At 24.9% G+C, this 23,400-nt stretch overlaps 1 protein-coding gene across 1 annotated transcript; it reads right to left on the reverse strand.

Annotated features, from left to right (window-relative positions):
• Nucleotides 1-1,124: 1,124 nt before the first annotated feature.
• LOC112680516 (la-related protein 1) lies at nucleotides 1,125-21,299 on the reverse strand. Its single transcript, XM_025550619.1, has 20 exons — nucleotides 20,502-21,299; nucleotides 12,913-12,974; nucleotides 10,268-10,327; nucleotides 9,908-10,175; nucleotides 6,662-6,754; nucleotides 6,397-6,596; nucleotides 6,064-6,206; nucleotides 5,791-5,977; nucleotides 5,278-5,671; nucleotides 4,934-5,034; nucleotides 4,610-4,794; nucleotides 4,303-4,525; nucleotides 4,088-4,246; nucleotides 3,807-4,027; nucleotides 3,389-3,546; nucleotides 3,065-3,209; nucleotides 2,888-2,997; nucleotides 2,667-2,803; nucleotides 1,738-1,957; nucleotides 1,125-1,413 (listed from the first exon to the last, which is right to left on the reverse strand). Exons 1-20 carry the CDS (start codon nucleotides 20,896-20,898, stop codon nucleotides 1,277-1,279), a joined length of 3,600 nt encoding a protein of 1,199 aa, XP_025406404.1. The 5' UTR covers nucleotides 20,899-21,299; the 3' UTR covers nucleotides 1,125-1,276.
• Between the last annotated feature and the right edge of the window lie 2,101 nt (nucleotides 21,300-23,400).

Raw genomic sequence — 23,400 nt, forward strand, 5'->3', positions numbered from 1 at the left:
TAACATTATTGCTAAAATTAAAAGATGAACACAATTATTATAAATTTGGCTTGACACATTTTAACATAAGACCAATGGGCAATTCAAAAGATATGGATAATATAAATATAATTAACATCATGGTTATATTATTACTATAATTTTCAAATAGTCATTCAGTTTAAGTGATGTTATATGATATTACATTTATAAAATTATTCATACTTAAAATATTTGATTAACTAAGAAATTAAGACTCTATTATTTAATAGTAATTGAATACTTTAGATGCAAGAAAGTAATTTATTAATTATTTTTGAATAAAATCAATAGCTAGTAATTAGATTTAAATAAATAAAAATATTGAAAGCATTATCTCTATCTTTTGAATTATCAGATATTTTCATAATAAATAAAAGGAAACCCTGTGAGCATGTAAGTCTTAAATAATTAGACTTAACTTATACAATCTAAACATATATATATTTTTTTAAATTATATGGCAATAGATACAAACTATTAGATTTATTATTTAAAATCAATATTTGGAGCAATAAAATAAATACAAGATATCTAATCCCATTCCCATTAACTAATAATATAGTGATAAGACAGTGTTATCAAATTAAAGCTAACATAATAATTAAAATATAAGTATTAACAAAATAATTAAATCAATCAACACATTTATATACAATAAAATTGGTGTTAATGATATTCAAACCATATTAATCGAAACTTTAATGTGACACACAATTTTTTTTTTTTAATTTCCATGTGATTGTTGAGTCAAAAATCAAAGACTTAAGCATCATTTTTGTCTAATAAAAAAACTTTATGTCTAAATTAATAATCAAATAATGTGACTAGTCTTTTAGACAATTTTTTTTCTTACAGTTAAAATATGGTACATCCAATTTTAATTACAAATGAAGATAGTAAGTAAATTCAAATTCATGAAAATCAAATAAAAAACTTTTTTTTTTTAAATTGTAAATAATATGCAGAAAGAAAATGTTACAATTGCAGATTTATTACTTACAATTACTGATGTTAGATATTTAGTTTTTTTTTAATCTGATAATATTAATATAATTATTCTAATAAATGTAAAATATTAAAAGGTAAAGAAGTGTAATGCTTATATAATAACTAATCAAGTAAATATTTGATAAAAATGTATTATAGTCTAAAATCTTAATAAAAAAATAAATCATAATATCAATGTGAATTTTCTTTCCCCCAAATGTTCATTTTTATATTATTATATCCTGATGCTTTTTAAAACATAACTAACTCAACGATTTTCTGGGATATTACTTTTTTTCGGTGACTCAGTTGAATTTTCATCAATTGTTGATGATCCTTTTTTATTAAAATCAAATGTGACCTTTGTTAGTGTTCTAGATCCTTTTGATTCACCAGACTTCTCACCTAAATTAATTATGTTACAAAAATATACATATACAGTATGGTTCAAAATGTTCTTTACAATTTTCATAACCCAAGTATGAAAAGGTATTAAATTAAATTTCAAAACTCCTCTTTACTTAGTTTTTTCATCGTTTAACATTTTCTTTATAAATGAAGAAGGCATTTTGAAAAAATATTACATAGAATGTATGAATTTTAGGTTCCAATGTTTTTGCAGAAAAAAATATCCAAACCAAAATGAAAATTGTAATAGTCTTTTTGCATAACATGTATAAAATTTAAAAAATATTATTAAATAATGTTTAATCAGTTAGTAAATCTTACCAACAGATAAATATCTTCTCCTGGGCAAAACAGAGTTTTTACGCCAATTATCATCATTTGTTGAAGAAACATTAGATATAATATTTAATGGCTTTAATCCCACATCTGATGCCATTTTTAAAGCATCAAGAGTAGAGTTTTCAGAGTAACTACGATGGCGTTTCATACGTGCCATTTTCCGCATAGATGCGTCTAAGTAGCCTTCACTCTTAGGTAATTGCTAAAATTAAAAATACATTTGAATTAAAAATAGGTTGAAAATTAGCCCTTAAAGGAAAAGGATTGAGAATTAGTAGAAATAAAACAGAGTATAGAGAGCATGACTTTGGAGGAAGATTCCAAGAAGTTAAGGGTATGAAGAAACCAATGACAATAATTGGAGATGTGATACGTGAAGTCGAGAACTTTAAATATTTAGTATCATTTGTACAAAAGGACAGAGGGAGGGGTGTTGGCATGGATATAAAGCAAAGGATTAAGTGCAGTTGGTTGAAATGGAGAGAAGTATTGGGCATTTTGTCTGATAAGAGTATTTCAATGCGGCTGTAAGGTCAATTTTACATGAGTGTTGTGAGACCAACTATGCTATATGGTTCAGAATGTTAAGAGCACATAGAATAAGGAATGAATATGTGAGAAGCAGTATCAGTGTAGTGTCGATAGTGAACAAGATGAGAGAAAATAGATTGAGATGGTTTGGACATGTGATGAGATGAGAAGAAAGAAGAATAGTTATGAAAATGAACATCAAAGGAAAAATAGGAAGATCAAAAAATAAATGGTAGGATGCAATTTAAAATGATATGAGAGCTGTTGGTGTGCGCATAAGGATATAGAAATTTGAGACAAGTGAAGGTTTAAGACAAGAGTGGCTGACCGCAAATGGTTTGAGAAAGGTGAAGAGAAAAAAAAAAAAACTAACTATTTACCTCTTCTGCTTTACGAAAATCTTCAATAGTTTTAAATTTATTTAAAAATTGCTTTAATTTAGGATCTACTTGAAGTGTTTTGCTATATTTGTAATAGGCTAAAAAAGCCCAAAATTTTTCTAATCCATAAAGTTGACCTAGATATAAATATTCAAAATAGTTTTAATTTATATAACATAGAATTTTCTTTGTAATAAAAAAAAAAAAAAAATTATATTAACCATTTTCATAATCTCTTATAGTTTCAGCTTGAAAATCTTTATATAATTCAGGTCTAAATTTTTTTTCAAGTCCGTAACTGTAGTACCGGAATAAACATTCTAATCCATACCTACAAACCAATAAGTGCATTATAAATAATTAAATATTCTTTTTATGATGAAATAATTTTAACAAACCTAAAGCCACTATTTGCATCTTCTACAGCCATAGTTTGAAATTCTTTATACATGTTTTTATTAAAATTGTCACGCAAAAAAAATGACCAAAATCTATATAATGTGTTCATTTCTTGAGACATGCCAGGTCCAAGTCTTGATCTCTCTAAAGAATAAATACATATGAAATTTAAAAAATAAATAAAAATATGTGTAAATTAACAAATCTAAATTTTTAGTTAATTTAACATTTAATACTCTAATTAACTTAGAGTTAATGAATAAACTTTTTAGGTTAATAAAAAAAAAAATTTAATCGTAAGGTATTTCTTGTCAATTACAAACCTTTTAAGCAACGCGAATGATATTTGTGATATGCTTGTTGAGTAAAATTATTTTCCATGAGCAATGCATGAGAAGGATGGTGAAAAGTAGGTAATGATTGTGGTGTGCTAGAAAGATAGCCTTCACTCAAGTTAGGGCTAGTTCCTAATGTTCCACTACTGCAAATTTAAAAGTTCACAATTATTTTTATATATATTCCGCATCACGAGAGACTGCATCTTTGACGTGTATCACTAATAACCTCGATAGTTATAATGGGTCTACTTATCAGCTCTCATTGTATTTTTATTGTTAAGTTTTATGATGGGGTATATCCAATGAGCATATTTATACATATTTTGGTTGCTGACTAGATGCCATATATTATGGCATAGAATGTAGTAATTATTAGTTAAAATGAATAATAATAAAATATTACCCAAATGATGTTGTACGAGGTCTAGAGTGTGCACGAGAGTCTAACACCCATCCAACATGATGTTCTCTATCTACATTAAATCGACTTCGTTTTCTATGACCAGATGATTCATCAATGTCACCATAGAAATGACGACGATTAGGTTTTTGTAAGTCAAATTTAACTTTAGTTTTAGTCTGTGTTGAAGTATGAGCTTTTTCTTGAATAAATGCATTTTCCTCCTATATAATAAAAATATTTAATTTATTATACTAGAACATGAAAAGTATAAAATGTATTACTTTTGTCTCTATAGATTCCATAATTTCAGTCAAATTATCAATTGCAAGAGAAGGTGGTGGAGGCGGAGGAACCTGATTAACTTTTTTTGGAGTTTTTGGTACAAGCCTTTCAAAAACCTCTTGAGTAACAACATTAACAGTCTTGTAAGATGGTTGATTCTATATAAAAAATTTTAAGTGATATAAATAATAAGATTGAAAATTAAAATTAATACCACAGAATTTGTATGCCACAGATCTTCTTCATATAACCTTAAGCCCAAGTCAATGGCATGCTCTAGATCTTGAGTCATTTTAACTCTGGTTGTTTTATCATGAGATCGGTCTTCAATTTTTTGAGGACGACTTATCATTTTTTGAGTAATTATCATGAGTTTATCAATATCATTATCATCAAAATCATCTTTGTCACCATAATCAGATTCATCACTATCCGAACTAAAAAAATAAATATGAATTACAAAAATTAATTGTAAGTAATAAATATCAATATGAAAATTCTAATGTAGAAATAATAATTACCCAATTGGATTTTCATTAAATTTATTTATCTTTCCACATGGAACAGAAGCAAGGTCTTCATCAAATTGAAATCCAAGATTCCAATCTACAAGATTCTCGGATACATTACGTTTCGATAAATTTGACGATACATTTGTTTCCAAGGACACGGAATTAGTATTCTTGGTCTTAGAACGTCTCTTAACCTATAATGTAATTATTATATAATTGTATAAAAATACAAAACACATTTAATAATTTATTTGAATATCCAAGTAAAAATTAAATACACAGTATCATATACAAAACAAAAATCAAGATATGAAAACAAGAATTACTACATACTTCTTTCCACGATTCAATATCATCTACATTTTCAACAGCTACTGATTTGTATGTATCATTATCATATTCTTCTTCTTGAATTGTATCAGACTTTAAACTAGCTATTAAATTTAGAACAAAATATTTTAATTATTAAACATTTTATAAGGATATCTTGAATACAGTAGGTATATGAACATAGTTCAAGCATGTCTACATAAAGTCTTTCTAGCTTTAAAACTTATTCTGGAAGGCTTCTTACAAATTGTATTAGCAGCAATCTATTACTATCTATTTTTATTTTTTAATATATAAAAAAAAGTATATACTTATAATCATATAAAAGTAAGAATTTATATTCTTACCATACTTTAAATGTTGACTATTCATTTTATTTGATATTTCAATATGTTCACTGGTAGTGTTTTTTTCATTATTATTTTTTATTTGTTCACAGTCAATTGTATCACAGTTGTCTTCAGTCTTCGATTCTATGGGGCCACTCCTTGGAACGAATTCAGGGACATCTGGATTAAGATTCATGGCAACTTGGGGATCAGAAACAATCTGTATACTTGGAGGAGGAGGAGGAGCAGGTAAATTTTTAACCATCAAGTCAGGAGAAATAAGTGGAACAATAGAAGGTGGACCCATGGGATGAGCAAATAATGGATTTTGTGCAGTTAAATTATTTTTAAACAAAAACTGTTGAGGTATTTCTTTAAGTGGCCACTTGGTTGGATCATTGCGACATCTTACCTAATTAAATTTAAACACTTCAATCACTATTTTGAAATATTTATTAGATTTATTAGATTTGAAATATTTATTAATTTCCTTTTTAACATTAATTAATAATATGTTTAACATTTGCATACCATATGACCATTAAGTTCTAATTCTTCCATATCAATCATGGCTTTCATAACAAGGCTAATATCTTGACTTAGTTCTCTAACGCGTTTAAAAGAAGCAATAAATGTAACAGGAACATAACCCTGTTCATCCATATGAAACCTGAAGAAAGTATCCTTACAAAGATTATCTGTTGAAAAATAGTAAGATCTGAAATAGGAATGGTTATTAAAATTAAATTACATTAATATTTTATACATTTTATAAAAAAAAATATTTATATTTTTTTAACGCACATTTGTTGTTTAAGAAGATTAATCACAGTCTGTTCATTTATCACTGGGTAAGTCATAAACGGAACTAGTTCACAATAAGGTTGGGTATAATTCAAACGGGACGGAGCTGAATATAAATCATTTCCTTTAAAATTATAACTAACCTGAAAAATAAACAGAATGTTTAAAAACTTAAAGATTTATTTATAACATTGTGTTAATATTTTAAATGGAGACTTTTTCATTCATAATGAAAATATTCAATCAGTTAAATCAAAAACTACTCATGCAATGTTTTAATTAAATGTAGTAATTAAAGAAACTAAATAAAAATAATAATAAATTGAACTTACAACTTTTTCCATCTGATGATGTTTTTTGAGTGCTTGTTTTAGTCTCTTCATCTTGATGTCTATTGCGAGACCGTTGGTGTCGCAGATAACGCATTGGACCTCCATCACGTTTATCAGAATCTGTCATAGTTGGGTCTGATAAATCAGGAACTCTACGATTATTTTTATTCCGAATTTGATTATTACTTTTATCTCGACCACCTGAAAATAAATATGACCATGTTAATTTTATATATTCAAAAATTATACATTTATTTAATTATTACCTGATCGATCCCTACGATATTTTGATAATCTACTCCTATAACTATTTTCCTTAGATACTTCAATATCAAGAGGTGTCCATTTAGAATGTTTCACTGTGGAAAAAAATATGTTTAAAATATTTATTTTTACAACAAAACGTTTCTAGTTTAAATTATAATGTAAGCTTTTGACAATATTTTAAAACTATTTTGATCATAGAAATCATATTGGTTGCAATATTCTCACATTAGTTATACTCAAGACATTTTTTTTAACTCTTTCATCACTAACCTACACTTTTGTCAAGGGAAATAACTTTTTTAGTAAATACTGAATATTATTTTAATTTTATACCCATTGTTTACCAATCTACAGATTTGTATAAGTTAAAAATATTCGTGGGTTATTATTAATGAAATAGAATATAAATATACAACGATCACAGTACTAAATACTTTGCTTAATTTTAAAATAGAAATATGTTTAAAAATAAAATATTAATAAGAATTAATGGTTAGACCCCTATCGACAAACATGTCATTCTGAAAAGTACTCAATATAAGTTATTCAAATTATATTGTGGGTTCTTTAGATATTATTTTTTTCTAAATATACCTGAACAATCGCGTTTTATATGTCTAAAATCTCTATTTTATTTATTTAGTCTTACTTATTTATATTTTCAAAACTAAACCACACAAATGTGTGGCTAAAGCAATGGTAACAATAGCATCAACGTCGGCTGATTTGACCGTTGACCAATCATTATTAACAAAGTAAATAATATACAAGTGGTTTCAGTGCCTCCGACCCTATTGGCAGATTACACTGATGTCGGATATCCATCAGGTGAAATTTTGTTTATTTGTAATCAGCCGATTCTGTCAACATAATCAGTTCTAACAGGAATATTATATTTATATCTTCAAAACTTTGAATGCTTTTGAATTTTTTCTCTTATATTTTCCAATATATAATAAAAAGTTGATTTACTTCTTCTCAAATAACTGAAAAAAAATCTTCATCCTGTTCCAATAGTTGGTGAAACAATGTATGGAATTTACCATAGTATTCCCTATCCGCAAAAATGTCATTCATGTGATACTTTCGCTTTTTTAATAATAAATATTTAATAGCATACTTGTTTTCAAATAAAAAAAATAAGAGACATCCATTTTATAAATTATTTATTTTATCTTCCTGAAAACTAGTTGTTTTGAACTTAAGACATTTTTACCATACACCAAAGAATTGTAGTAGCCAATAAAGTTGATTAAAGAAAAATATTGAATACTTGAAATTTTTCTAATTTTTTCCAAAAATGCTAATTTAAGAAATATGAAAATAATGTCCTTAAAAGTAGTGAAAATACCAAAAATACATTAAATAAGTAAACATGACAAAAAAAAAAAGCAAAATAAAATTTGAATTATATAAATCTACACCGCTTGAAACATATTTTTTCCAAACTAGGCAATCCATAAGGATTTAGAAAAAAATACACTTGCATCAAAAACTAATATTAACTTAGGTATAAGTACAGGTATATAAATAAAATCAAGTACTGTCCCATATGAGTTTTTTAAAAAAAAATAGTTAAAGGTAAGCTAAAATATCTGATAATTTAGTTGAAGTTATCAGTCTCTCACATTCCTCCTCAAGTCAAGAACTGTAAATAATATATATATATAAAAATACAATTTAATTTACTAATTATTGACGTATCGATTTTTAATTTATTTTTAAACCGACTATTATGAAATGTACACAGGTCTGTTAATAATGGCTGATGTAATTTGGGTTATTAGCTTGTGTATGTAGTAGATATAAATTAATCGGAATATCGATATCGTTATTAACATTTTTTTTTTCAATATTATTGAAAATAAAATGATATCGATATTCAAAAAAATATTGTTAAAAAAGCTTATTGCATTCTATATACATCTATAAGTCTTCTAGCCAGGGATGGCGTGAGGGGGGGGCAATAGGGGCAGTTTGCTAGGCCCCACGACTTAAATTATAATTAAGATCCTGCAGTTCTGAAATAATTTTTAACTGTGTTCACACAGAGAAGTACTGCGACGGTGTGAAGTATGCGTTGCACATCATGGTAATAACTTTGAGCAATTTTTACGATAAATTGTAAAATGTAATCAATACTAACATGTACCTATAATAATTTAATTTTTAAATAAAATCATAATTTTGTTTTAAAACTGAATTAAAATGATTGAATATGTGTTAATTTGTTTAGTTAATTAACCAAAATTCTACTATTTATGACAAATTTAAGTTAAAAATTCGGCAGAAATAATGTAAATTACCTTTACTTATGACAGTACACTTGATTTAAAAAAAAATCTTATGAAAACACAAATCTATTTGTAAAACCATAAGTAAAATATTGAAAAATACGATAAATACAAGTTTTATTAATTGAAACTTTAACTTATTCTTAATTAGTCAATTTTGAAGATAGAGCGAGACTTTATGGATCAAAGTTGCTTAAAAAAATGCACTTAAATCAAATTTGAACTAAAAAATGAGGGGTGCCATTTAAAAAAAAATTATTTTTGTTGTACATTCGCAGAATTTTTTTTTTAAAAATTAAGATTTACTAAAAATAAATGTAAATTTATGTACTTTATGCATAAAAAAAAACCTGAATGGAATACAAGGCCATGCGATCGAAATAATTCGTGTTACCTTTATCGTTGAACACACTGTATACGATAAATACGAATTACCTAATTTAAAACTTTTGACAGTCTTAAAAATGTCAATTTTAAACATATCAAAAAACTGTAAAGATCAAAGTTGCTAAAAAAAAAATAGAGCAAACCAAATTCAGTGTAAAAAATGGTGGTTCCTATTTAAGAAATTTTTATTTTACTGCAAACGTGCAGATAAAAAAAAGTTAAAAATTAGAATTTATCAAAAACATATGCATTTATATGTCCTGTACCCTGGAAAAAAAATCAAAATTAAATGTAAGGTCATGCGTTCGAAAAATTTTTCCTGTTACCTTTAAAATTGAACACACGGTATAATACCAAACTTGAAACAAATTTTGAATTTTTTAAGAACTTAAAAGAAACCGAAACCTAAATCTTTGTATTTTAAAACTGATAATAAACTGAAATTTTAGTTTATTAAGAACCAACATCAAAACCTGAACAGTTTTTTTTTAGAAACCATAAAATTCATCAAGGTTCCTAATATTAACATTAAAAATATAAATTAATTTAAAAATATATAAATACCTTTTTTTCGTTTATCAATATTGTTCGATTCATTGGATGATGAATGACCAGAATTTGTTCCATTTTCCAGTTCATTAGTATTTGAATGGTCATTATTTGTTTTATTTTTTTCAAGACCATTATTTTTTTGACAAGACTTTTGAACAGGATTTACTTCTCGTGTAGATGTTTGGACATCTTTTGAAATAATAGATGTTCCATTATTCATTTTTGTCAAAGTTGATTGGATATTTTGAGAAGAATTTTCACTTTGATTTAAATATTTTTTTCTACGGAAAACATTAAAATTAAGCCTTATAGCAAATATTTTAAAATAAACAAAAATATATCAAATTAAATATGGACAATCATTATACTTACATCTGAACTCTGAGTGTTTCCTAATGAAGGCCAGGCTTCAATACCATTTAACTCTTTATTCTAAAATTAAAAATATACATTTATTTATTTAAACTATAGAAAAAAAACATAACTAAAAACCATATCATATTTTCAATATAATTCCAATTTTAACAATAACATTAATTAATAACATTTATTTATGTGTATTACATAAATTTATAAATTATAGTCTGTTATGGAGTTACCTAATAAGTAGGGTACGGATGTTAAAGAAATTGCATATTTTCAATTGATCAAATTTAATTCGGACTTGGAATCAAATAATACTTTATGGTTTTAGATTTGCATATTTCAGTTCATTTTTTCGAATATTTTTAAAAATAATTTAGGAGACGCATAACATACACTCAAATTACTTTGTTTTAGGTAAACTGAGCCTCGATTACAATTTGATTTAAAAATATGTATGTTAACTGCTTCAAATTAGAATTAATATATTAACACGTTATCGCACTATTGTGATGACTAGAATAAGGATTTTGAAGTAATAAAAAACTAAAGAAAAGTACACACAAAAAAAAAAAAAATAATAAAATAATAAATCTTCCAAAAAGCTTAAAGCATAAAAAATAGGGTTTTTTAAAGAAAATAATTTTAGCCATTTTGTAGATGATTATACAGGGTTACAACAAAAACTAAACTGTAGTTCTGAGTAGACAATTTCCAGAACAGGAGCATATTTTTGTTTTTGTTATCGTCTATCTACTACATATCATAAGGTACTGAACACATAATTTCAAGAAATTGTAATTAAAAATTAGTTTGTCAAGAAATAATTAAACAATATTTGGAACACATTTTGAAAATATGCAACTTTTTTTTTTTTATTAGAAACGATAAAATAAAGAATCTATAATGTTTTTTTTACAATAAGCAATTTTCAGGAGTTATGTACTAGGCATGGTGCCGTGTGAGAGGGGAAGTCACTTGGGCCCCCCACACAAATTTTCTCAGTGGGGCCCAGTATTCATATGTATGAATGTATGAAATTAAATTAAATAAAAATAAAATAAAAAATAAGGAGTAAAAAAAGCCTAGTTTTTAAAATTGGATGAACACATAAGTTCCTTTCCTTTTTTTACCTTATTTTCTAATCCTCAAACGACCCATAAACACACAGCATTTATCACATCCATTATATATTTTCAACTAAAAATATTAAAAGATTCATGTTTGACACTTATAAACGAAATAACCTAATAACACAACTATCTGAACGGTCATAAGCATGTTTTGTGGATCGTGTACTAGCGTTCATGTGAACCTAGCCTTAGATGTCAAAAAATTCTAGTTCTATATAAATCTATTATAAAATTTAGAAATGAGTGCAAAGGATCGGAATTTGAAAAAATAAATCAATACATTTTTTTTTACAAGTACAAAATATTTAAAGATACGCAGAGTTCTAAAATCTAGAATATTTCTCAGGGTTGAAACATACAATATGGTATAGTATAAAACATATATTATAGGTATGTATAAAATATACAATCTAAAAGTTTTATACCGTGTAAACAAAAATACAGTAATAATTTAAACTAACAATAAAATAGGAAATATAAATTATTAATAAACAATTGTAATGCTATTAATCTATTATTTATAATAATAATTAACTTATCACGAACATAGGTATTTGTAGTAAATTCATTGCAGTTGTGAAATTTATAACACTAATATTTTTATACTATTAAATTTTACACGAAAAAAAAGGATTTAAGTTAATGTTAATATTTTGGTTTAAATAATTGTACATGGATAATTTTACACACACATATATTCTGTATCTATAACAATATTTTATTATCTGTATATATAAAATAATAAGCTGATTGACTGCTATCAACGCACAGCTCAAACCATTGGACGAATCTGGCTGAAATTTGGCATACAGATAGCTATTATGATGTAGACGTGCGCTAAGAAAGGATTTTTTGAAATTTTGAATTTAAAGGGTTGAAATCGGTTTAATATTTTTTTGACCAGGTCGTCTTTGTCTTAATCTTGGCAGGTTACATACATTTATATACTTAAACCCGGCAACGACGGGTAATTCAGCTAGTTATTTATAAAACATAATTTTGAATTACCTAATATATTTTCACATAATTTAAAAATCAAAAACCTAACTTAATATCTGAAATACTAAGTACTTTTAATTTTTTAAGAGTGAATTTCAAAAACAAAACTTTATGTTTTATATTTGATCTTGTATATTACCAAACCCTGATATATCTATAGTCCTGATAAAACAATTATGACTATATACTACTGAGTAATAACAATGAAAGTCAATGAAGAAAACTGCTTATTAAGAAAGATTGGTAAGGAATTGAAAATATTTATTTACTATGATTGCATCTCACATAAGAATGACTGTAAATATTAAGGAAAATGTATATTATTAATAAGTACTCAATAATTTAAAAAAAAAATGCTTACTAATATCAACCTTATTTATGAATCATTAAATAAGAATATTGCGTTTTTTATTTCAACCAATCTTATTATTTTTATACATTTATTTTTTCTCTGTTGCATACTTTGCCCGTAATAAATAAATTATTGTGTACAGTTTAACATAAATATATTGAATAAGGTACCTTTTTGATTTTATTGAATTTAATAGAACTGCTACTTAAGGCTTTACCACTTGACATATCACCTATAAAATCAAAAGTCAAACATAAATTAACATACGATCAATACAGCAATATAAGTTACAAGTCCTATCGTACCTGACCATAGGACTCATTGAAACAAAACATCTTGCCTTTTTATATATAAAAATATAAATAAAATAATAATAATAATAATAATACATAAATACGGATATATATATACTATATTGATTTATAAAATGTTAGTAACTTTTAGTTACTAATATTATTATTATTATCAAAAATATTGGTAATACCATTGATATACATAGATACATAGATAGCCCATAGCTATACGCAATATAGAAACACGTAAATTAGTACGGATTATGTGACAATAGATAGCGTTGGTAAATACTAAATTGTACACAATACACAAACCGGTAGAATAAAAATAAACTTCGATAAGAAGAATTCTAAGAATATAAATTAAATTGAATATTATTATTTACTAAATCCATTGATTAAATATACATGTATATTTAATCAATACTAAATCTTAATGGCTAATCATATAATGTTATTTTATTTTCGAATATTATGTTTTCTCATGTTACTACTCTGATAATTGCTGAATAAAGTTAAGTTTAAAATGTTAATTTTAAGTAAAATAATTATTTTTTTTAAATAATAATTTTTCAGAAGCAACTCAAGCACACTAAGGAACATTATTGATTTATTTTATATTTAATCAATGAGAATATAGGTACCATAATTGATTTAGGATCTAGCAAAATATTTTTATTTTAAACAAAACAACTTAAAAACTTACACATCCATCTAAAATTATTGATAATAAATTTTAAAAAGGCTGTGGTTTTACACTTTTACAAATTAACAAACACATAGATACATTATTTTATAATCAAAAATTAAAACAAAAGTAAACACAGGTTGGAACAGATCTAAAATCTTGATAATAAATTATAAATTTAAGACAATAACAATTTTAAATAAAAGTATAGTATAGATAATGTAATTATAATTATTACATTTTACGTACTTAAGAGCAACGTTTTACACGTATTGATGATCAGTATTACAAAATAAAACGTTTTAAATGTTTGTTTTGTTAAAAATAAATAGTATATTTGAAAACTATTTATATACTGTGATAATGAGTTAATACCCATTAATAACACATATACAGCACATATTATTCATAAATAGTAATAACATCGTTTTAATAGACTAAATATGAATTAACCAATGGCAATATTAAAAATTTATATATTATGAATAATAATAATATAATAATAATATAATAATAATAATAATAACACCTTGTTCATATTTTTATACACTATATTTATAAATTGTACACTTATATTATCATACTTAATTCACTCATTGCGTTAAATTTACATATTTGCAATTTTGAATTGTATCGTTAATACAACATATAACCTTTTTTCGAAAATTGTTTAGTAATTTTGTTATAGGTAACAGCTAAAATGATCATATATTAATTAAAAAATGCTCAGCCATGTTTAATTTATTTCAACATGAATAAATTCTTAAGATATACTTAGTCAATAGTCGTATTGTAAAGATAAATAAAAGAAAAAAAAAAATCTGTTGTACTTTACAGGATTCGAAATCGAAACCCCTGGGTTCAAAGCCGTATAATATGACCACTGAACAACAAAAATAGCGCACTCTGATGTCTAGCTCCCATACTACTAGATTTCTGGCTCCCCCGGTCAGTTATTGGGAGCTTCCATACATTATCATTGTATGGGCTATCTATGTATATTTAATCAATGGTAATACTAAAAAAAATATTTAAACATAAGTTCCTAATTTTTCAGATTTTTACATCAATTTATTAGCTTTATACAGCATCATGAGAATGAAAAACATGAACAATTTATCAATTGTAGAATTAGTAGGAAAACATTTATTTTGTATATTAAAATATATTATGGAATATATTGTATTCTTATTCACAAATATTCAGATATCAAGTTAATTTTTAAGCTGTGATTTTTCATCACAGGAAAAAATTTGATTTGATTTAATGATAAAAATCATTCAGTTTCTTGTTTGTAATCAAGTAGGTATCCAATATAGGTATCAAATAGGTAATGTTGGTCACAGTTCTCTCGAACCGTGATGATACTTATTATACCTTAGATCAGTATTTCTAAACCTTATGCTAAGAATCATATAAATAAGTATTTTGAAGTTTATGGTTGATTATTATGTACATTTAAAATTTATAACGTGAGGTGTAATATTAATGGTAAATGTAAATTTACCAATGTAAATTTAATACTAACCAATTTTCCAGCTATCCAAATCAACATACTAATTATGGTTACCCTAGAACTAAAGCGTCACATGAGAATAAGTAGTAGAGCTCAATCCCAAAAATTATGCTATACAAACTTATAAATTAATACCCAAAAAATTGAAAAATAAATAATATTAGGTTTATTTTAAAAAAAATTAATTTTAGTATCTTTGTTAGTAAGAAAAAACTAATAACACTTAAAAATAAGAATTACTCTATGCCTGAACTCAGATTTTACTGGTTAGGGTGGGTACCTCAAAATATATATTTTCGACATCCTTGTCAAAAATCTACTGTGCGCCACTGAATACGCTCCATACTTAAAATCAGTGCTCAAATTGGGGTGGTGCGTAGGGGGTCGGAGCTTCTCTATTTTTTTTTTCTTTTTGCGTATCCCAACTATATTTTTTCACCGGAACGGGGGGAACGCCGCGTTCATCCTAATTGATGTCCTAAATAATTTTTATGTGAATTTCAATTTACGTTAATTTGAAAACGAATTTTACATCCGATGGACACGTTTTATTTTGAGTTGTATCTGGTCATTTTTTTTTTTTTTTTAATACTAATAAATGCATATTTTAATGATTTTGGAAGCATAATTGCATTCATATTTATATATTTTTTAGAGCTATAAGTCCCTAAGCCTAGTTATTAATATTGGCGATCGACGATATCGGCATTTCGGAAAAAAATAAATGCCCGCACCACGACTAATCTTCGGCCGTAGCCCGCACTAAAGAGTAAAAATAGATAAAAACAAAAAACTAAATATATGATTATATCATTCGATTCATGAAACAGCCTGATCACCAACAATAATTGTAGTAAAATAATAATTAAAATAATTATTATTTTATTTTTATTTTCTATTGTAACATGTAGGATGTTGGTATTGCTATCAAAATATATTATATTTGGAATTAAAATATTTGTTTAGTTGAAACGTGGTATTCAAAATATATATAAGGTTGGCGGAGAGTAGGGGTGAGGGACGAAGCCCCCTACGGGTCTGTGTTAAATAATTGCGCACGTGGAACGCAGTTTTCAAATCGTTGGACTGAGCTCCTCTACTTAATTTTTCCCAATTCGAGCAATGCTTAAAATGTACTAAGTACATACAATGTAAATATTAATGATGGTCGAACGGTTCGAAATTCAAACTAGGCATGAAAAAAAAATCGAACCAAACTATCAAGCATCTTTTACTGTTCGAAAATCAAACATGAAAATATTTGTCGAACCAGACTACGATAGTTCAAAAACTAAATTATTGTACAATTCTTCAAAAGTTATATTTGAAAAATAAAAATTGATGATTATTTAGAAATAATTAGACCATTGGTGATAGAAAGTGATAATCTGTAAATGGCACGTTATGCATTATTTAATGCTATTATTATAATAATGTTATTTTTCCAGTCGCACGTTACACATCCACCCTCCGCCGACCGAAACATTAATAAATTGTTTATCACATATAGAGGCAGTGCATCTACATTCATAAATTAGCTATTTTTGTTTTTATCATATTCATTGTAGAGGTTAAAATCTATTTTGGGTAAATCCATGGTAATATTCCGATACCACGACTAAGCTGTTAATAAAAACATGTTTACAAATTACGTCTTACATTATAAATTCTACTAATCATTCTATATTTGTGAATTATAGTTATTATCACTACTTTTTTATATATTATTAAAATGTACTGATTGTATTGTCATATTACACTCAATAATCAATGAATATTTTATAAGACAACACGAGAGAGCACAATATTGGTTTTGAAAAAAAATAATAGCAATAAGAAATTATCTATAATTTAAATGTATTATAAATAATACAATTACTTAAAAGTTAAAATGTAGAATAAGTAATACGAAAACTTAAAATACAATAGTAATTAATATTTATGGTTGATTTAATTTGTAGATAGGTACAATGTACATGATAAAAAATATTGAGTTCGAGTTCGATTTAAAATCATAATAGATTCGATTAGGTTGAAAATATGAAGATTCGATTCAGTTGAGTTCAAAAAAAATAATTTGAAGTTCGGTTCGATTTAAAAAATCAGGGTTCAACTCATCACTAGTATATATTTAATTATATAGATATAATTAAAAACAAAAATTAATTTATCTCTGGAAAAATATTTACTAATTAGAATTTAAAATACCAATTCCTGTTGATAAAAAATAAATACATTTGTTTTGTTCATTAAATACTGAACATCAATAAAAAATGCTTTGGCTATTTTTAAATTCAAGGTTTGAAATAACTATAAATAAAAACATTAATATTTTAACTTTTGAGAATTATTTATCAAATAAATATTTTTATATCTAAGTCCTAATATAAAAAATTTGTATTATGTACATAATTATAATTAAATAAATACCAATCTGTAAAATTTGAATGTATTATTAAGTTTAAAACACAAGTCAAAAAAAAAAAAATAAATAAATATTTAAAATACTGTTGGTAGACAATTAATTAATACAATAAAAAAAAATTACTAATATTAATTTAAAATTTTTTTAGTTTATCAATAACAGTTTTAGCACTTCTGATCATTTTTATGATTATGATTATAATACAATACATATAAATCAGTAATAATATAAGTATACATTAGATTTGTAAAAACACGATTTAGATAATTTAGACCATAAAATAGTCATAATAATTGACGTACATAAAGTTTATCCAAGTGTTTATCTCATGTAATATTAATCAGGTATTTGAACATTGAATCATCACACTATTATATCGAACCATTGTTACTACTTTATCATTGGCTAAATTAGCATGGCTTGATTTTTTTTTTTTTTTTTATCTATAAAATTAAACATTTTTGCAAAACTTGCATTTAAAATAGTTTTTAAACATTATAATTATGTAAGGATGTATTAAAATAATAATACTATTATTAAATTAGCTAATTATAATTATGAAATTTGTTATTCAATTTTTATTATTGTCAATGTGTCATAAACTACTATTATTTTGTTTTATTTTTCAATATTTTTTTTATTTTTTTTTTTGTTACTTTTTAGTTATATTTTTGATATTTTGTTAAGTTAAGATTTTACTATATTACTGTCTATCAAAGGAAATTAACCCCTTTACAATAAATAAATAAATTAATAAATAAGTGTGTACATATAACTATCTAAATTTATAATAATAGGTAAATTAATATTCCATCTAAAAAATTTTATTAAATACATAATTATAAGTAACTACCTACTTTATATTATTGTATTTTATTTAAGCAATAATGGGAAATACTTTCCAAATTTTATTCATATTTATTTTAATGAATACAGAAATGTAAAGCATTCTTTATTTTTTAATATAATACAAGTATGCACCTTTTAATTGTATATCTATCTAATAACTTTTTTAGTTCAGAAAAGATAATTTAACAGCCCAAATATTATTTAATTCAAAATTAAACATATTAGATACCTAGTTTAAAATACACATAATAATAAACATCTGAATAGTAAATAATTAAAGAATGAATTAATCTCATAAAAAAAATACAGTACACTTTTAATGGCAATTATATTTATATTAAATATAAAATTAGTTCCAATTGTTAATTTAAGTTTTATTTTATCTAAAAACTTAAAATAAATTTTCAATTAAATTAAAAAAGAAAATAGCATATATTTCCAAGCATCAAATTAGATAGATTTAACAAGAAAAATCATTCATAACTTTTTAATAACACATTGAAAAGTAAATTTTCATTTTTATAAAGTATTATATATTCAAATATCTGTTAACATATTTTTACTTCTTTTGTCCTGATAGTTTTTTATATTATATACAAATTGATTTAGATATTATACCTAATATAAATGTAATTATTAACAAAAAAAAAATAAAAAAATAACATAAGTATTATAAAATATTATCAACTGATTAAAGTGTATTTATTAATTGTATCAAAAACTATATAGTATATAAAACATACATATAATTTTAAAAAATTAATTATATTCCTATATTTTTATTGTAAATTTACTATATAAATTTTCAATACAATTATATTCAAAATGCAATAAATCTTTTTTTGATTTTAGTAGTGTTTACAGGTAGTATTATATACCTATTATTTAATTTATTATAATTTATTTTATAGAAATATATTAATATTAAAATACTTTTACAGTTATAGAATAATTAATAACTATAAAAGAACTACCAAACTAATATAACAATCTAAAATATGAACTAATAATTAATTTTCATTATTTTTTTTACAAATTTCATACATTAAATCAATTATTAAAAAATAATGAAGCTTATTTAAAATAATGTATTCTTAAATTATATAATCATTAAGATATAAAAACCATCAAAGTTAAAATGTATAACAACCTACTTAATATTCATTAATAACCAGAAAATATTTTAGTGTTACTAATAATTTTTAGTAGTTTCAATAAAATTAACACAATACCTTAGAAAATTTGTCAATATTTAAACTTAATCAAAATTAAAATAAATAAAATCAAAAAGGATATTTAACATAAGTATTTCAAAAACTACTAAACAAACTAAAAAAATTAAGTTTAATAGAACTTACAGAAATACTTTATAATTAAAAAATTAAAACCTGTTGAATGTTGATTAACATAAATAAATCAACAACAAATCAAGTACTTACTACTTAATTTAAATTAATAAATAAAAATGTAATGTAAAGTGGTAGTTAAAATAAATTAGTAGAATTAATTTTTATTTCTGTTGAAAGGCTACTATCAAACTCAACTCATTTGAGCTAAAAGCTCTGGAGTAGTGTTAGCGAAACCATTCAATTATTATGGCATAGATCTAGGACAAATTAAATAAATATATTTAACTGTTAAATATTGAGATCTTGCGAAAAAAAAGTACATTATAATCTAGATAGTTTATTATGTTTAAATTTAATATTCATTAACAGAAATTTAATAATATATATAAATTCTATGACCTATGAATTAATAATTTATAGCAATTATAATATAGTCATAGGTACTAATCCAAGTGATACATTTTATTATGAATCCAAACTTAACTAATTTGACTAGGTACCTGATCAAAGTAATAATAAATGTATTTTAATATATACATTATTCATAATATATTATGGATACTTAGGTATGTCAATAAGATTAATAATATTCTTTCAAAATTAGATTTAATAATATACCAAGATATAAAAAATACTCACAACTAGTTTGTTGCTGAGGTAGCAAAATCCTTTTCTCTCCTACAGTTGGATCCTTTTCTTTGACAGACTCTTTTGAACGAACTATGTGAGCGGCATTTTTATTTGCAGTCCATGGGTTGGTTTTAGGCAATGGCGCTTCAACAAATTTTTTTTTATCATTATTAGTAGATTCGTTTTCACTGCCTTCGTCACACTTGTTTAAATCTGGTAGCTGTTTGTCTTCCCCTAGCACAGGTGATTGACATTGAGCAATTTTGTTAACTGTACCATCAATATCGTCAGAGGCCGGAACATATTTTTTGGTACGTATATTCTCTTTATTGCACACACTCTTGGTAGACATGACAACTGATGTCGCAGTTGAAGATTGTACTACCACGGGATCCATGCTAATCATTTAAAAATCTTATCGATCCGTAACAATGACTTTACTCAGACATTTCAGTATGACATAGCAACAACCGAATGGTTGTCAAGCAATTTCGTTAACAAAAATACGAGAGTAAAAAGGACATACTTATTATTGGCAACTAGAGCAAATTATTTTTCTTAAGACTAGCTTGGAGTTAGATTATGACGCGACTGACAACCATCAACTTGTGATTACACCACTTAATACGGATAAACAAAAATTTTAAAATGTTTAGATGCACTCCAACAATGAAACCATAGAGAAACCCAAGAATTTTATAATAATAATTAGAAATTAATAAATCTGTAATATATAATTTGAAGCAGAACCATGTGACTTTGGAAACGCAAAAACTACACGAACTGCGTGTTCGGTAACCCGGCACGTTTCTACTTTACTGCGCAACGCATAAGATATGGAAGAGAAAATTGTTTATCAGTAAAAACACATGTGTTCAAGCCAAAGAAAATGTAATACACCATTAGCAATAATTATAAATTTGTAACCAGTAACCAAGATCAAAGGTTACCATAACATAATATAAGCAAAAAGGCTCTTTCACTGATATCTATTAACTTTTCCTAATCAATTCGGGTTATATCCTAAATTTTAATGTAATCTGCCTCTTTTAGATATAAAAAAGCTGGGCAAGTTAACGATTTTTTTTAACTCGTTAAGTTAAATTATTTTAAAATAATAAAGTTAATTACATTAAAAGTTACTTATATTTTTTTAGTTAACTCGTTAAGTTAAAAGTTAACTTTGAAAAAAAAGTAACTTAACTTAGTTTAAGGTTAAAATTTTCTAATTTGCATAAATAATAAATTGCACACATAATATTAGTCTTTTTACGCTCAAGAAAATTACTGGGGAAATTTAAAATGATACATAAAAGTATTAACTAGCTATTAAATAACCTACTTTTCTAAAATAAATTTTAGTCCTAAACTCATACTCAAATCAATTTACAGTTATAATAATGAAATTAAATTGGAAATTATACCACAGTTGTTTTGTGATTAATCCCTCATCGACACTCGCTCTCATAGTATTTACTATTTTCACAGAATACTTTTAGGATTTCCATAGGTTTATAGTGCTTATACAATTACAAAGTTATAAATATATAATGATAAAATATAGCCCATATAATGACCATTAAACAGGGACGCAATTTCAATGAAAAAATCTGAGGGTGCTGAAGCCTTTCTATCTTTTTCATGTTCCTTAATGGTTATGGACACCCGAAACCCGTACAATTCAACAGTTAATAAAATATTAGGTAAATATTTGAATATTTCTAAATTTTAATTTTTGCTTTGATTTTATATTTTTATTGCGCATATAACGTCTGTAAACACAAATGTTTCTTTCACAAAATTTTTAGATTCTAAGAGAAGCGAAAAATATTATGATTTTTTAATGATGCTAGTAATTTATTTTTTTAACATTTTTCGCATAGAAATACTGCTCCAAAAGTTTTTTTTTATCAACTTTTTAAATTGACATGCGGTGGTAATTTTTTTTAAATCTCAATAGTTTTTCTATGCGTGAGGAAAATACTGTCCTGAAACAGTAAAAATACGCAGTAAATAAGACTTTCACTTTTCAGATTTTAGTTATTTAGTCATAATTCCAAAATTAAGATGTTTGACATTATAGCGTTTATAAAGATTACTGATTTTTTGACATTTTCCCAATTTACTATTGTTTTTGGGGCTAATGTTATCCATAACATTGATTTTAAATTAGTTACATGTTGATTTGAATTCTTCCATTTTTTTAAATAGTTGTATCAAAGTACATAAAATTCATCACATTAATTTTTAAAATTAGTTCTATTGATAATTCCTCGTCTTCAAGTTTTGTTACCAAATTTTCAATTTCTACCGTGACAAACCGATCCTTTCTTTTGTTTTCAATTTTCTTGATATTTTATCGAGTGAAATTTTGAAACCGGGATAAATCGCTGTTCCGAAATACTTTCTTGGGACACTGGGACACTTAGTTAAAAACCGGTAGTATCCCGGTAAAACCGGGACGTATGGTAACCCTATACTATTATCTAGTTCGAGGACCGAAAAAACGAAGGACAAACTTCCACTACCATTATTTAAATAATAAATTTATACATTTATTCAATAAAAACTCTGTTTTTCTATACATAATGAATAATAAGTATTTAAATGTAAATTAACATGAACACATTTCAGGGTGCTCATTTCAAAAATGGGGGTGCTTAGCACACCCAAGCCCCCCCTTCCAAATTGCGACTATGCATTAAAGTTATTTTCATATTATTTTCGTCTACAGAAAATTCATATTAAAATAGTAAATTATAAATATACTAAAAACCTCATTTAATAATTTGCATTATTCTTTGCACTAAAATTAACTTTATTCAGATACTTTTAATAGTTATAACGTTAATCTTAAAAAAAAAAGTAATTTATTAAGTTAAAAGTTAATTTGTAAAAAAAAAGTAAC

Source organism: Sipha flava, unplaced genomic scaffold (genome assembly GCF_003268045.1).
Source record: "Sipha flava isolate LNK unplaced genomic scaffold, YSA_version1 177_pilon_pilon, whole genome shotgun sequence".
NCBI classification, from domain to species: Eukaryota; Metazoa; Arthropoda; class Insecta; order Hemiptera; family Aphididae; genus Sipha; species Sipha flava.